Genomic DNA, 16,106 nt, shown 5'->3' with positions numbered 1-16,106 from the left:
CAGTCTCCTTTCTGGCCTTGCTGCTGACTAGTCCTGATCTGTATCCCCCTCCCCCAGGGAGGGACAGGACTAGCATGTGTTGAAAACCACAGATAAAGACAGACAAGGGAAAAAACAAAACTCTGCCACACAGCTCTAAAACAAAAAAGTAAATACAATGAGAGATTCAGGAAGAAAAACAAGATCAGGAAGTAAGTACAAAACAACAGGGGAAAACTCCACAATCACTCCAAGCAATAGGTACAACTTAAGCACAACTTTCACCAGAGAGTCTGGGACACCACGCCTCACAGACCAACATAGAAAAATTATAGCTGGCATGGGTAGGAGGATTCCACCAGCATAAATAGGAGGGGAGCAGATGTGATAGGTCTCCCCGCAACATGTAATAAAAGGAGCAAGCAGACTAGCAGAGATTAACTCTTGCTAGCCTGCATTTGAATCAACACTCAGCAGGTTGATGCCTGAGTCTGCCTGTGTTGATCCCAGACACCAGAGAAAACATTGGGTAGAGTGTCAGAATCTGCAATCTAAATAGTCCAATGCTGCTTTATAGTCAGCAAAGTTTGTGAAAATAACAAAGTCAAAACAGCCTTTGCTTGCCATAAAGGAAACAAAAAACCTTCAGTACAGTTTGTATAACTGCGGGGTCTGCCTGCTCAGAAAACAGGGTTCAGCTGTTTAAAATTCAATCAATACAGTGAAAATGCTCCAGTTCATCAAGGTTGCATTATTAGGGAATGGCTGCTGGAGACTGGGGGACCTCAAATATAGCGACCTGCACTTTCTCAAGACCTGAAACCCATTGAAAACCTATGACATCAGCTAAGTCGCTGTGTAAAGGCTCGTAATTCTGTACCCCAGAGCCTAATTGACCTGAGGGCCGCACTTCAAGAACAGTGTGATACCATGCCTCCGCAGACAGGAACTCCACTTGTGAACAGCAGGAGATGTCGTTGTCAGCTGTAATTGATGCACAAGGCCTCATGACCAATTATTGAGAAATTGACCTTTTTTTTGGGAAGGTATACCCACCACTGGTGTTTGCTTTTGTTTCAATAAATTGATTGAGATGAGGAAATCACCATTGCATGTGCTTACTTAACTGCCCGACTTTCACTACAAAATATCACTGTTGAGTGAACCTTTTACATTTTACATAAATTTCACCCAAAAGCCAAATATCCCTAACTTTTTGTGAGTAGTGTAAATCAGTAAAAATAAAAATATAAGAAACTTTAAGATATATCGTATCAAAAAATGTTCTTTCTTCACTCATGAGCCACTTCTTCCCTTTCTTCACCCATGCCCCCGGAACTAATAATCCATTTTGATAAAAAAAAAGATCAAATTTGTCCGGCTTAAAAAAGGTGACCTGTTATTTATCTAAAGTATCAGATTACATTTCCTACTAAACTCTCTGGGCAGGGAAGGTGATGGTGCCATTCGCACAGGGAGAGAGCAGACAGAGAGAAAGTCACAGGCTGACCATGTTGAAGCTTCTAATAAATGTATTTATCATCAGTACAGGATTCACAGCCACTCATCTCAGTACTACAGTATATTGTCATCTATTCCAGTTCTCCTGCTGCTTTTATTTGTGTTCTGCAGAGAATGAAGAGCTGGAATCTCTCATGTGGTGTGCCGTGTGTGGGAGACATCATAGCAGCTAGTCTCCATCCACCAGCTCAGAGACAACTAAAAATTAGAGACAGAGGCTGCAGAGGGGAAAACTGGTGAAAAATGCAGGATACCAGTCATCTAATGGCCAGAAATAGTGGTATTTTTCATATACACACAGGACAATTTATTCTGATAAGTCAGGTAAAACAACAGGTATACTATAGCAATTCATGCCAAATGGAAAAAAGCATAAAGTGTCTGCTAAGAAACCCCACTGTTCTGTGCACAATCCTCACACTGTGCCACAAATCACTCAAGTCAATGTTTTATGTGTGGAAGCTAAAGAATTATATGTTGTAAGAAAACCTTCACCATGCCGCAGCTCACTCCTTGTCTCCATTCTTGTAATTTTCTCAGAATTTCTACTGTAAAACGTATTATTAATGTATTGTCTGGAGCTGTTTACTTGCTGACGTGCCGAGATATTCTTTGTACTGCAAACTAAATTAAGACTTTTTTTGTTATTGAATGGAAATGATTAAAATTGGACAAAATTAGTATTAGATTTAGTATTATTGGAGAAAAACACAAGATGACTTTTACATTTTTTTTTTCAGTTTTTGTCTGCCATTTTTCTTCTTGGCACATATGTTACACTCTCTACCATTGTCTATGTTTTAGGGTGGTAAAGTGTGTAATGGACCCCATTTTCCAGATGCCCACAGGGACTGGACTCATGGATCAGCTGGGGTTTATTATGTAAACTTAGGCTGAGCTGGACCAAAAGGAGCTCTAAGCTTTTCTGTTTGGCACTGTATTGTCTGAGCATTCATTGTCAGTGCTATTGTGGCACCCAAGTGGTCCGGTTGCCACAGTAAAATTGCCCTATTCATAGGAGGTGATGCTATGCCTGGAAACAAAGAGGGGTCTCCCATGCCAGGTACACTAGCACTCAACACTTCCTACTCCGGACCAGAAGGGGGATCTCAAGAACCTGGCTTTAGAAGAGCTTCCCTATGCATTCTGTCCTGGAGGAGGAGTTAGGCACACACACAGGGACAGAAAGTGAAACTAATCATAACAAGTCTGGAGTTGATAGAAGATGGTCGCTGAGAAGAGAGCTGCGCCATAGATCCCTCAGGGCCGAGCGCATAGAACCGGATATCGGAGTCCGAGGCTGCATGGGTACTAAAGTCCCTCTACCAGAATCTGAAGGGCCGGAGACTGCAGGTCTTTTGGCCCCAGAGTCCCCAGAGCACAGCAGCATACTAGAGCCAGGAGCCGTGATAGAAGAAGCGGCACCAGTAAAGGACTTGTGCTGCCTGCCATACGGGTAAGAACCAGAATCAACATAAGGAAGAGGGTTTCAGCATAGTTTCAAGCCGCAGGGACCCACACATTACAGGGCAAGCAGGAAGGCCTACAACCCACCCGGCTAGGTGGATCCTCTCAACTGCTTCCAGGCTGACCGGACCTCCGTTACCTGCTGGACCAGTCTCCCGGGCCTGTACCATCAACTACCAAGTAAAACTATCAATCACCTACTACTACACCCATCCGCCCTTGGGCCCAGCTCTGCCTGTGGAGAGCTGCACCATCTCAGCTGCGTCACCATCTGCACCAGAGGTCCCCATCCCGCAGCGGCAGCATCTAACTTGCTGCAAAACACAGGTGGTGTCACCGCTGGGGGGTCACAGACCGGGCCTTGCAACCGCAGCGTCCCAGAAGCAGAACCGCGGCTCGGTAACGAGTAACCCCAGGCCCCGCTGCGGGCGTGTCACTATGTGGACACTATGGCCCCGGTTCATCAAAGCAATTTTGCCAGAATTCTGACATAAATCGCTTAGACAAATCCCCAAATATTGGTGCTACTTGTAGTTGCGCAACCATTTTATGATTTTTGGTGTTTTTACTTTCTCCCAACTCTGCCAAAATGAGCGCAGTTGAGGTGGGACAGGAGCCTTATGCCACAGTTTGTCTAATTCATGATGAGTTGTGGCTAGAGATTAGTGGATCCATGGAAGTTCGGTTCGGGGTATACAGCCGGACTTTAGATAAAGTTTGGTTTCGGACCCGGGCTTGACCTGAACCCCAATGGAAGTCACTGATATGGCAGTTCGGGTCTCTGCCCACATGCAGCCAGCCATAAACAGAGCACTTCCGACGGAGAGTGGGTGGGGTTTTCCATTTTTTTTCCTTGGGCGCACACTACATCTGATCACGCTGTTGGTACCCCTGAGAGCCGTTCAAACACTGCAAGCAACCTGCACTGAGTGTACCTGAGCACAGTGATGCTTGAACGAGTGGTGTTCATACATAAAGCACCCGAACTCTGTTTTTTTTTCTGTAAAGCCTGGTACGAACACTGAACACCGAACCTCGGGTTTGCTCAATTCTGATTACTAATTGTTGCATTCCTTAAGCCATAAATTTTACTCCAGTCAATGACTGGACTCAGATAAGTGACATGGCGCATAGAGGTGCTGTCATGACTCTCTCATTGCTCTGCTCGTGCAGAGCCACTGTATGTGTTTGTTTTCCTTCTGTTGGTTTCCTCCGTGGGTTAGGTCATGTGGGAGAGCCTACTCTTTCCAGCCTCGTTCCGGGGGTCACGTTGGATTTTATTGTAGTTGTTCCTCTCTGAACGCTACCAGTAATAGTTCCTGCTCTGCAGTGTGCGCTTCCTAGTTATCGTGAGTTTCTGATCTTGTCTCGCTTCCAAATACCCCCTGACCTCCGTTCTGTCCAGCTGTGTCTTACTTCCCTGTCTCTGTACCCGTTCTCCCCTTGACCTGCACTCCATCCAGTCTTATCTGACTTTCCCTGTCTCCGTACTCTCCCTCCTCTTTTAATCCCCTCTCTGCTCCCTCCTCTGTACTTACTTGTCTGCTCGGCTTCTGACCCCGGTGTGTACTTTGACTTTGGCTCTGCTTCCCTCTGGCTCTTGACGTGACCTCCTGGCTTTCCGATCCTTTGCTCTTACCTGACTCTGGCTTTGCTTGCTCCTCTGTACAAACGTAACTTCCCAGCACCAATCTTAGGATTACTGACCACTTTCTTGCATCCCCGCATTGGTGCTAGTGACCTCCAGTGGGCTTGTACTAGACTGCACTCAGGAGCACTTTGCACACTACGACATCGCAAGCCATTGCTTGCGGTGCCGAGCACGATAGTCCCCGCCCCCGTCGCAGCTGCGATATCTTGTGATAGCTGCCGTAACGAACATTATCGCTATGGCAGCTTCACATGCACTCACCTGCCCTGCGACGTCGATCTGGCCGGCGACCCGCCTCCTCAAGGGGGCGGGTCGTGCGGCGTCATAGCGACGTCACACGGCAGGCGGCCAATAGAAGCGGAGGGGCGGAGATGAGTGGGACGTAAACATCCCGCCCACCTCTGTCCTTCCGCATAGCCGGCGTGAGCCGCAGGATGCAGGTAGGAGATGTTCCTCGCTCCTGCGGCTTCACACACAGCGATGTGTGCTGCCGCAGAAACGAGGAACAACATCGTAACATCGGTCCTTCCGAAATTATGGAAATTACCGACGCTACACCGATGATACGATTTCGATGCTTTTGCGCTCGTTAATCGTATCAAAAAGGATTTCCACACTACGATATCGCCTGCGACGCCGGATATGCGTCACTTTCAATTTGACCCCACCGACATCGCACCTGCGATGTCGTAGTGTGCAAAGCCCGCCTAACTCTCAATGGGAACGCAAGCAATGGCTCAACACACCAACCTTAGTTAGTTTCTTAGTGGTTTGTAGTCCTGGGTTAAATTCTGGTGAGATGGTACATATGATCCCACATTCATCAGAAGTACCATCTCCCCCCAACTAAACCCAGGACACCAGTGTTGGATTCACTTATCATTATGAATCTTCAAACCATTAACATGCTCAAGATGGTGTGTCGACTCATTGGTTACACTCCACATAGTGGACAGTATCTCATATGTATGCAATTAGGTGACGCACGCTGGTTAGAGTATTTTGCAGGACGTACCGTATATATATGTATACAGAGTTTTCTTTGTACGTCATTTAGAGTGTTTGAAGACACTCCTTACCCTAATGCTGCGTCACTTTTATTGTAGGAGCAATAGTGCATATCTCTATGTGATTATTACTTTTCTTAGTTGGGCCTTTCTATAGCATTTTTTTTTGCATAGCAAAATTACAACATCAGCAACGGAGCATATTAATAATCTCAAAACACATATTTACAGGCTGTTTGCACCCTGATGAAGGTGCTCAGTGCTGCTTAAGTGATCTGTGGGGGGCTCAGGACCTGGATACAAACCAATCTGCTGCCCATGTTAGGGGCGTATAACACATTAAATAACATGTTAGGTGCCCTTTAACAGAAGAGTTATTCAACAGTCAGTGTCTTCATGCTGCTATATCCAGATTATTAACATACAGGACACTTTAGTAGAAGAATCTTACTTTGAAATATAAAGCTTCAATTCTGGTTTTATCATACTCCAGGTAGCCAATTAAATGGAAATCTTGAGGATGTGCTGTGCATTGCATTTGCTTGTTGTCTTTTTTAAAAAAATACCACTTTCTTATTGCAGATCATCATTTATCAGGACACAGCACAGCGCTGCACATAGGCTCAGAATATCCCGACAATTTCAAACGGCCTTGGTCCGCAGCATGGCATCCTCCACATTAATGGAGACTCATTCTGTCTGCAGAGCTGAGATTAAATTAATAGAAACATATTTTTCTCGGCTATATAAATATGTATCTCTGCAGTTTATCACGGTCATATTAGATTTAAAGTAAAAAAACAACATAAGGCTAGCAGGTTCACATCGCGAGGAGACGGCATTGGGTCCGTAACTTTTATCGGTACAAATGACGCAGCATGCCGCACTATTTTTTTTGTGGTTTAATATCAAACGCCAAAATGTAAACTTTACCCCACTCAATAGGGTCCATCCCCGGCATGGATTCTAGTTTTCTGTTCTTAATACAAAACAGAATAATGGGATTCATAAATCCAATCTGGATCCAACGAAAAGGATGACATTTTATTGTAAAGCGAACCTGTCACCAGATTTGGCGCCTATAAGCTGCGGCCACCATCAGTGAGCCCTTATATACAGTATTGTAGAATATACTGTATATAAGAGCCCAGGCCACTCTGTATAACGTAAAAAACACTTTATAATACTCACCTAGGGGGGCAGTCCGTTCCAATGCCTCTTGCTGCTCTCTGGTCCGCTATGCTGCGATCTCGGTTCTCCTTCTACCCAGCCCAGTATGGATGACGTGTCTACGTCATCCACGCAGGCCGACATTGTGGTCCTGTGCAGGAGCACTTTAATCTGCCCCATTGAGGGCTGATGAAAGTACTGTACTGCGCAGGCGCGAGGAAAAGTTAAAGAACGTCTGCGCATGCGCACTACAGTACTTTGATCTTCCCTGAGCACGGCAGATCAAAATGCGCTTGCGCAGGACCTCATTACCGGCAAGTGTGGATGATGTAGGACGCATCATGCACACGGGCCTCAGAAGAAGGAGGACGGCAACCACCACAGAGAGGAGGCGCTGGACCGGAGAGCAGCGACACCCATCAGACCGCACCGTCCACCAAGGTGAGTATAATAAAAGTGTTTTTACATTCTACACAACAGCCTGGGCTCTTCTATACAGTATTCTAGAATGCTATATACAGTGTGTCCACCCGTATCCCGTCCACAGCCATTAACTTGAGAACAGCGGCAGCTATATGCATAGAAGTGGTATCTAGGTATAGTAAAGTAGCCATGCGCTACGCAATGAAACTACCTATAGCACCGCCTGGTGGAAAACAACGGAGTTAGCATTTTTATCTTAAAAATGGAACGAGATAGAGAAAAAAAGGGAATTACAAAGTTGTAGAGCATCATCAATTCAATACGAATCACACATCGCTGTGTGTGAAGCCGCAGGAGCGACAAACATCTCCTTACCTGCGCCCGCCGTCCATCAGCAATGCAGAAGGGAGAAGGTGGGCGGGATGTTTACATCCCGCTCATCTCCGCCCCTCCGCTTCTATTGGCCGGCCGATTAGTGACGTCGCTGTGACGCCGAACGCACCGCCTCCTTGAAGGAGGGATTCTTCGGCAGTCACAGCGACGTCGCCGACCAGGTAAGTGCGTGTGAAGCTGCCGTAGCGATAATGTTTGCTATGGCAGCTATCACAAGATAACGCATGTGCGACGGGGGGCGGGTACTATCGCGCTCGGCATCGCTATCATCGGCTAGCGATGTTGCAGCGTGCAAAGTACCCCTTAGTCAAAAGCTGCCAATTCCCCACTTGAGATTGCATAATAATAAAGGTTTTATATAAGAGTACTTGTACATGAGTTGATATACAGTATATCTCCCAGACACTCTGCCTTAACTATAAAAACTTGTGAATGAGGGGGGGGTATTTTTCATGTTTTTAGTTAGATTAATTCCAGATGGCCATATAAATAACCAAAGAAACATAGGTATATCCCCTAAAATAGTAGAGTAATGGAGGGCTTATACATGAAAAGTAACCAACAGGATAAGGTCCAAATCAGGGCCTGAACACAATAGTATGTAACACCACCAGCGAGTACATAGCATAATCTCAAAAAAAAATAAAAAAATTTTTTACAATGGTGGAGATTGGCACCTGAAGGACCTACCTGTGGTATGTATAGCACCCAAGGAGGGGAGTCTGTCAGCCTCACATGTGAACTATGTATTATGCTGGTGGTGTTACATACTATTGTGTTCAGGCCCTGATTTAGACCTTATCCTGTTGGTTACTTTTCATGTATAAGCCCTCCATTACTCTACTATTTTAGGGGATATACCTATGTTTCTTTGGTTATTTATATGGCCATCTGGAATTAATCTATCCTGTTCCCCGCACAGAAATTAAGGGGTAGCCTGTCTCGCTCCCTGTGACCTTCTTTTCTCTGTCTCATTTAATTGGTTTTTAACTATGCATGTCTAATCACTAACTGCAAGCACATGTGATTTCCAGTATTTTGTATTTTTTGTAATAATAAAAACTGTATACTTTTTTCACAATTGTGGTGCAGTAATTCTTACTCTAAAAAAACATGAAAAATACCCCCCCTCGTTCACAAGTTTTTGAATGTATTCTATGGGGTTCATGTACACTACCATCATTATAAGGTTCGCTGTACTTGGTCTTTGTTTTTCTAATCCTCTGCCTTAACTATGTTGTTAATTGTCGTCTTTCATTAAAGGAAACCATTCTCAATCTATGCTGACTGAACCACAAGGATCATGAATGAGTTTACCAGCTCCTGTGCGGACAAATTGACAATATAAACACATATATACGGAAACACCGGTCTGTCTAGTTGGAACAGGTGTGTTACAGTTGACAGGCTGTGGTGTCCGGCTGTGGAAGGTCACCGCGTTTAGCTGCAAAAACTGCTCCTTGATTTTCCATCCTTTCCTCTGTGGTGTGAATGGAGTTTTGTGTGTCTTCTCTTCCCCTTTAGGACCCTGCAGAGATCCTTTCCTTTTAGCTGCTAATCATTATCCCCTCCCTGTGTCAAATACTTGCATTACACCTTGGTTTGGCACTGGTGATAGGTTTCTATATGATCCTGAGTACAAGCAGTCGGCTTGTAATCATCTGGAGAAAGGTTGTGTATGTTGCTATTCCTCTCCCTAAAGCTGGGTTCACACATAGCGACAGCGACGTCGCTGTTAAGTCACCATTTTCTGTGACGTAACAGCAACCTAGTAAGTCGCTGTTCTGATCGCTGCTTAGCTGTCAAACACAGCAGACGCAGAAGCGATCATAACGACATGCGTCGCTGTGGAAGCCATGCTGCACTTGGTAACTAAGGTAAATATTGGGTAACCATTACCTGATATTTATCTTGGTTACCAGCGCACACGCTTAGCGCTGGCTCCCTGCTATCCTAGCCAGGGTACACATTGGGTTAATTACCTGATGTGTACTCCGGCTCCGGCTACGTGTGCAGGGAGCCAGCGCTAAGCGGTGTGCTCTCACGCTGCCAGTGCCGGCTCCCTGCTCACGTAGCTGGAGTACACATCGGGTAATTAACCCGATGTGTACTCTGGCTAGGAGTGCAGGGAGCAGGGAGCCGGCACTGGCAGCGTAAGAGCGGCGGTGCTAGTAACTAATGTAAATATCGGGTAACCAAGGAAAAGGCTTCTTGGTTACCCGATGTTTACCGTGGTTACAGCTTACCGCAGGCTGCCAGAAGCCGACTCCTGCTCCCTGCTCGCTTCAATTCGTCGCTCTCTCGCTGTCACACACAGCGATGTGTGCTTCACAGCCGGAGAGCGCCGAGCAAAAAATGAAGCAGGACATTCAGCAACGACCGGCGACCTCACAGCAGGGGCCAGCTCGTTGCTGGATGTCACACACAACGACAGGACGTCGCTGCTATGTCACAGAAAATGGTGACGTAGCAGCGACGTCGTCGCCGTTGCTGTGTGTGACACCACCTTAAATCATCTTGGATATAAGTAGTTTGTTTGTTTTCCCATTTGCTTTCCCTGTGTCTACTTTAGGACTTAGTGGGGTTGACTAGCACTCATTCCGCCAGTTCATTACCTAAAGCTCAGTTCAGGGTCAGCCAGGGCGTATCCTGATTGGTGCATAGGTGCGAAAAATATCTAGGGACAGCAGGGGAGCCAGCAGAAGGTTTTATAAGGGGTTACCATCTCCCCCTTCCTTAGACACAGGGTTTCCCCTCTTCCCTCCCTTTTCGTCATTCACTCAATATTTCCTCATACCGAGTGTGACACTAGTTGAGCAAAGAAGGAAAAGTTAGCAGGGACATAACTTTTGGCTTTGGAGTAGTCCCTTCCTCCCCAGCCGCACCATCAATGTGACAGCGGGTGATGGAGTCTGATTCGCGCAGCTAATGAATCCTGTATCGAGAAACTGTGCCATTAGTGAGAATAGGATGCATGCACGATACCGGCATGGTGCATCCCGTACCCAGCAATCTTAATGGTGAGAAGATTAGATAACCCTTTTAGGTTTGAACAGTACATGGAGCCATCGCTCCCCACCAGAACCGCTGGAGGAGGAAATGCAGAGCTGAACAATATCGCTGATGTGTGAGATGACTCAAGACCAGGGCAATGTGATCCTTACAGCAGAGGAGAGAAAAACAAAACTCCTCTGGGTGATATCAGAACATTTTCAAGCAGGAAAATAAGATTTTGATCAATAAATACAGGCAACTGTATAGAAAAATATAATTTTAATAGATTTTCCTCCAGGACTGAATATATAAAGACAATGGTAGCCAAGGATCGCGCCTTTGTAGGCTTGGATGGAATATATTGAAGTCCGACTTCCGGAGTCTTTTTAAATACCCGTCCAAGGGAACCTGGAAGATTAGACAAGTTATATCCATTAGTACAAAAGTGCACTGGGTAGACAGATTATAAAGGATATTATACTCCTCTCCCTCCCGTATACTGAAGAATATTAGGTCAAGAGATCAGGAGTGTAACTATAGGGTATTTGGAGGTTGTAGTGCTACGAGTGGATGGATGAAAGGTCCCCCGTCCCCATATGAGATCAGTACTGCACCAGGCAGCAGACTAATTACATTTTCAGAAGTCAAAGAATTCAGAGCAAGGGTATGTAATCTCTAAAATACACCTCAGCTGCTGCAGAAGCTCTTTTTGTACAAGAACAGGAGAGAACACTCCATTCATCTTTGACTGATCCAGAATCCTTCATCTTCTTCTCAAAGAAGGGGAGCAGAGGTCTAAGGTATTGTGATGTTTGGCAGCAGCTGTGGCAAAGCACTATATGATATACACTGCAGCTGCTGCTGAACTTCTTTTTAAAGAGACTGGGATCACTATATGCCAGATAGCGGGTGGCACAGGACAACTTCCCGACAACATCACGTAAAAGACCTTGGCTGAGGAAGAGAGAAGAAGCACGTAGGTAGCGCCATTCATATCTATGTAATTATTCACCTCTAACGAGAGATTAGCAAAATGATTCACGGATTTGGCAAGTCGGTAATTTATTCAATGTCATGCAACAATGGAAAAAAAACAAACATAACAAAGCTTCAAAATACTGTAGAGGAAGGGCTAGAGATGCTTCTAATATACATGATCACCCTAGTGTGTCTAAAATAATGAAACCTAGCAAATAGTCATGATTCATAAAATTATACCGGCTTGTGTTTGCAGCTCCTAAGAAGACCTATGTGTCTCCGTGATTACAAATCACAAACAAATAAACCCTTTAAAGTCTAAAGGTACCGTCACACTAAGCGACGCTCCAGCGATCCCACCAGCAACCTGACCTGGCAGGGATCGCTGGAGCGTCGCTACACGGGTTGCTGGTGAGCTGTCACACAGGCAGATCTCACCACCAACCAGTGACCAGCCCCCAGCCAGCATCGCCGCGTGAAAGCGATGCTGCGCTTGGTAACTAAGGTAAATATCGGGTAACCAACTCGATATTTACCTTGGTTACCAGCGCACACCGCTTAGCGCTGGCTCCCTGCACTCCTAGCCAGAGTACACATCGGGTTAATTACCCGATGTGTAGTCTTGCTATGTGTGCAGGGAGCAGGGAGCCGGCACTGACAGCGTGAGAGCGGCGGACGCTGGTAACGAAGGTAAATATCGGGTAACCAAGGAAAGGGCTTCTTGGTTACCCGATATTTACATTGGTTACCAGCGTCCGCAGAAGCCAGCTCCCTACTCACTGCACATTCAGTTGCTGCTCTGTCGCTGACACACACAGTGATGTGTGCTTCAAAGCGGGAGAGCAACAACTAAAAAATGGCCCAGGACATTCAGCAACAACCAGCGACCTCACAGCAGGGGCCAGGTTGTTGCAGGGGTCAGGTTGTTGCTGGATGTCACACACAGCCACATCGCTAGCAACATCGCTGCTACGTCACAAAAGTCGTGCCTCAGCAGCGATGTTGCTTAGTGAGACGTGGCCTTTAGCCTGCAGCTTTGTCATTCCTGTTTATCTGACCTTCTAACCAACAAACAGTGAAAGGCGGGGCGAACAGTAACCTATCCGACTACACCAGATTTGTTTGTAGTCTGTAACCATGGAGACAGACGTGGTCAAAATTGTTGGTACCCCTCGTTTAATGAAATAAAAACCCACAATGGTCACAGAAATAACTTGAACCTGACAAAAGTAATAAGAAAAAAAAAGTCTATGAAAATGAACAAATGAAAGTCAGACATTGCTGCTTTTCTGCATCCACAGAACTTTTATTTAAAGGGAACCTGTCAGCAGAATTTTCGCAATTAAACTAAAAGATTCCCCCTCTGCAGCTCCTGGGCTGCATTCTAGAAGGGTTCCTGTTGCTATTGTGCCCCCATTGAGACCTAAATAAACACCTTATAAATTCTTACCTTTTTGTATGCTAATGTGTTTTTATGGTCACGGGGGCGGGCTGTATTTCGTCCGTTATTTGCACCCCTGCCGCTGTACACCGTCCCCCATTGCTCATTTACATACATGAGGACGCCCCCTCATGTAACTTTGTCCTCCCGAGGTCTCGCGCATGCCCAGTGGCACTCTCGCGGGACTGAGCACTGTGAAGCAGAACCCCTTTTACCCGTCAGCCTGTTTTCACCTTCCTGACCAGGTCAATTACTTTGTGGGGTTATAATTCTGGAACGCTTCAATGGGTGCCGGGGATCCTGACATTGTTTTTTCGTTACATATTGTACTTCATATTAGTGGTAAATTTAGGGCGATATTTCTTCTGTTTGTGAAAATATCAGAAATATGGCAACACGAGCTATACGCTACGGTTGTGATATCAGTCGTCTGCAGGAGCATAAGGATTATGGTTGCTATAACACCGTGTACAGAAGAAATAAAATTGTTGCATGGTTAACCTGCCTAGGTGACTAATGCAACCCACGTCCTTAGATCTTCACAGTACCATTTTGGGCCACATAATATTTTTTGATCGCTTTCTACTCAGCTGTTTGTGAGGCAGAATCAAGAAACAACTTAGGTAAAGGTTTTTTAACGCCGTTCACCATGCCATAAAAGTGATGACACCTTTATTCTTTGGATCAGTACAATTACAGCGATACCACATTTATATATTTTTTTTTGTTATGTTTTGCAGCTTTTACACCCCAAAAACAATTTCATAGAAAAAGAAAATAGTTTTTGCATTGCTGTTTTGTGAGAGCTATAACTTTTATATTTCTCCGCTGACAAAGCTGTCTGGAATCTTGTTCTTTGCTGAATAAGGTGACGCTTTCAGTGATATCTGGGTCATTCCGTGTCAAGTGGACCAGTTTTAAAAATCGTCCCCACTCGACGTTCTCCGATTTTGCTGAAAATTTATAAATTTTATGCGAGGCGTTTTGCAAGCTACTTTGACACAAAATTGCGGCCGAAATATTGTTTTGTCATAGCCGGTAATAATTTTATCGCGTTTAGCAGCAAAAGTTGAGCTAGTATGCCAAATTTCAGCATCATAGCCAGTATAGAACTCTAATGGCTATGTGCCAAAGTTTGCAAAATCCTCTTAGCTGAAGCCGCAGCCTTGGGGGGGGCCTCCAGTGAAAGGTCAACAGTGCCCAATATATTTGAGATCTGGCCCTAAAAATTTACAGAACCTCTTTTCAAACATACATGTACATCCTTATAAATTTTCAGCAAAATCGGAGAACGTCGAGTGGGGACCACTGGTCCACTTGACACGGAATGACCCATCTGTTTATTTACATGTGACTTTTTGATCGCGTGCTATTCCACTTTTTTTGGTGGTATGATTTAAAAAGGACAGTTTGTTTTGCAGCACTTTATATTTATTTTTTTTACTGTATTCACTGAAGAGGTTAAATAGTGACAGTTTTTTTTAGATCAGGTTATTCCGGATGCAGCCATACCAAATATTTGTACTTTTATTTTTTTTTTAACATAAATATATGTATTTATTGGCATCATATATTTTTTTAATTTGCTCTTTATATTGTACATTTTCTTAAATATTTTTACAAGTTTTTTTTTTTTTTTACTTTTTTTAAAAAAATGTTTTTACTTAGCCCTTATATGGGACATTACATTTTATTACTCTGATAGGTGGTATAATCTATTCCAATGCACCAGTATTGCAATGGATTATAGCTATCAGTTTTATACTGGCAGAAGCCTGTCAGTCCATGCTCCTGTTATGGTCTAAGAGGCTTGCCGTAACTGGGTGACCCGGACGTCGATGATGTCAACCTCAGGTAGACATGGCAACGATCGGTCCCCCATGATCACATCGCAGGGGTCCCGATCACTTGGGCGAGGAGCACACTCCCTCTTCCAGCCTCTAAATGCTGCGATCACTATTGGTTTATATTTTCAGCCTGCAGTACCAATCATTGGTCACAGTGGTGACATCAGAACGGATAACAAAGCAATATCACAAGCTACACTCTGGGGATATAACCAAAAGCCAGCAGGGTACAATGGCACTGGGGATGTGAAAAAGAGGTATTTCAGTTTTAAGAAGTTATCACCAATCCATAGGATAAGTGATGACTACTAGGTCTGTCTGCCATCTCGAGCATCTTGTCCTTCATCTGTCTGAAACAGAATCTTTCCAAACCTCAGTACCTTGTGTTTCCTCCCTCTACAAACCCAAATTGTCATTTCCGTGGGTGGTTTTGCCATAATTCCCAAGCAGCAAGCCGCTGTCTTGAAGTTATTTTTGACGCCGATCTTTCCCTCACTCCCTACATACACTTGCTCGCTTGCTTATGCCATATGTACCTCAAAAACATCTCCAGAACCTGCCATTTTCTTACCTTTTACTCTGAAAAAAGCTCTCTTAAACTCATTCTCGTCTAAACTACTGGAACGCTTTAATAATTGGTCTCCCTCTCACTAAACTCTCTCCTGTCCAATCTATCCTCAATGCTGGGGTCATATTTCTGTCCAGCTGCTACACCGAAGCTTCTGCGCAGTCCTTGCTCTGGTTACCCCTATGCTACAAAGTACAATAAAAACTTATCACTCTCCCCTACTCCTCTTTTGCCATCTCTGTCAATCACCCTAGACGTTCCCTCTGTTCTGTAAATGACCCAAGACTGACATCTTCTATAGTCCAAACCTTCCACTCCTGTCTCCATAACATCTCTCGTGCTGAGCCAGTTCCCTGGAATGCACTACCATGGAAATTCTGGTTAATTCCCAGTAATCACAGTTTTAAGCATGCCCTTAAAACACATTTCTTTGGACAAGCCTATCACCTCACTGCACTAATATAACTGTTCCCTGTTCTCTTTTCTCAGAATCTGGTCCCTCTATAATTTGCTTCCTCACCCTCCATGCACTCAATAGCACTCTGTACCTGTACTTATACAGATACTGGTTGAATTGTTTTCCTCCAATTTATGCCTGCTGACTGAGTAATGTTTTTGGACATTCCGAAATATCCTTTACCTGACCCCATTTCAGCTAAAATTGGGT

General features: G+C 44.8%; 1 protein-coding gene across 2 annotated transcripts in view; it reads right to left on the bottom strand.

Annotated features, from left to right (window-relative positions):
• Positions 1 to 10,869: 10,869 nt before the first annotated feature.
• NDUFAF6 (NADH:ubiquinone oxidoreductase complex assembly factor 6) overlaps positions 10,870 to 16,106 on the bottom strand; it is a 123,120-nt gene continuing 117,883 nt past the window's right edge. For both annotated transcript variants that reach the window (XM_075353056.1, XM_075353057.1), the window contains one exon: positions 10,870 to 11,013. In XM_075353056.1, the coding sequence (XP_075209171.1) occupies positions 10,885 to 11,013 (129 nt within the window). In that variant the 3' untranslated portion in view covers positions 10,870 to 10,884. The remainder of the gene's footprint in view (positions 11,014 to 16,106) is intronic.

Source organism: Anomaloglossus baeobatrachus, chromosome 6 (genome assembly GCF_048569485.1).
Source record: "Anomaloglossus baeobatrachus isolate aAnoBae1 chromosome 6, aAnoBae1.hap1, whole genome shotgun sequence".
Classification (NCBI taxonomy): Eukaryota; Metazoa; Chordata; class Amphibia; order Anura; family Aromobatidae; genus Anomaloglossus; species Anomaloglossus baeobatrachus.
This window is presented reverse-complemented; position numbering and strand designations above follow the sequence as displayed.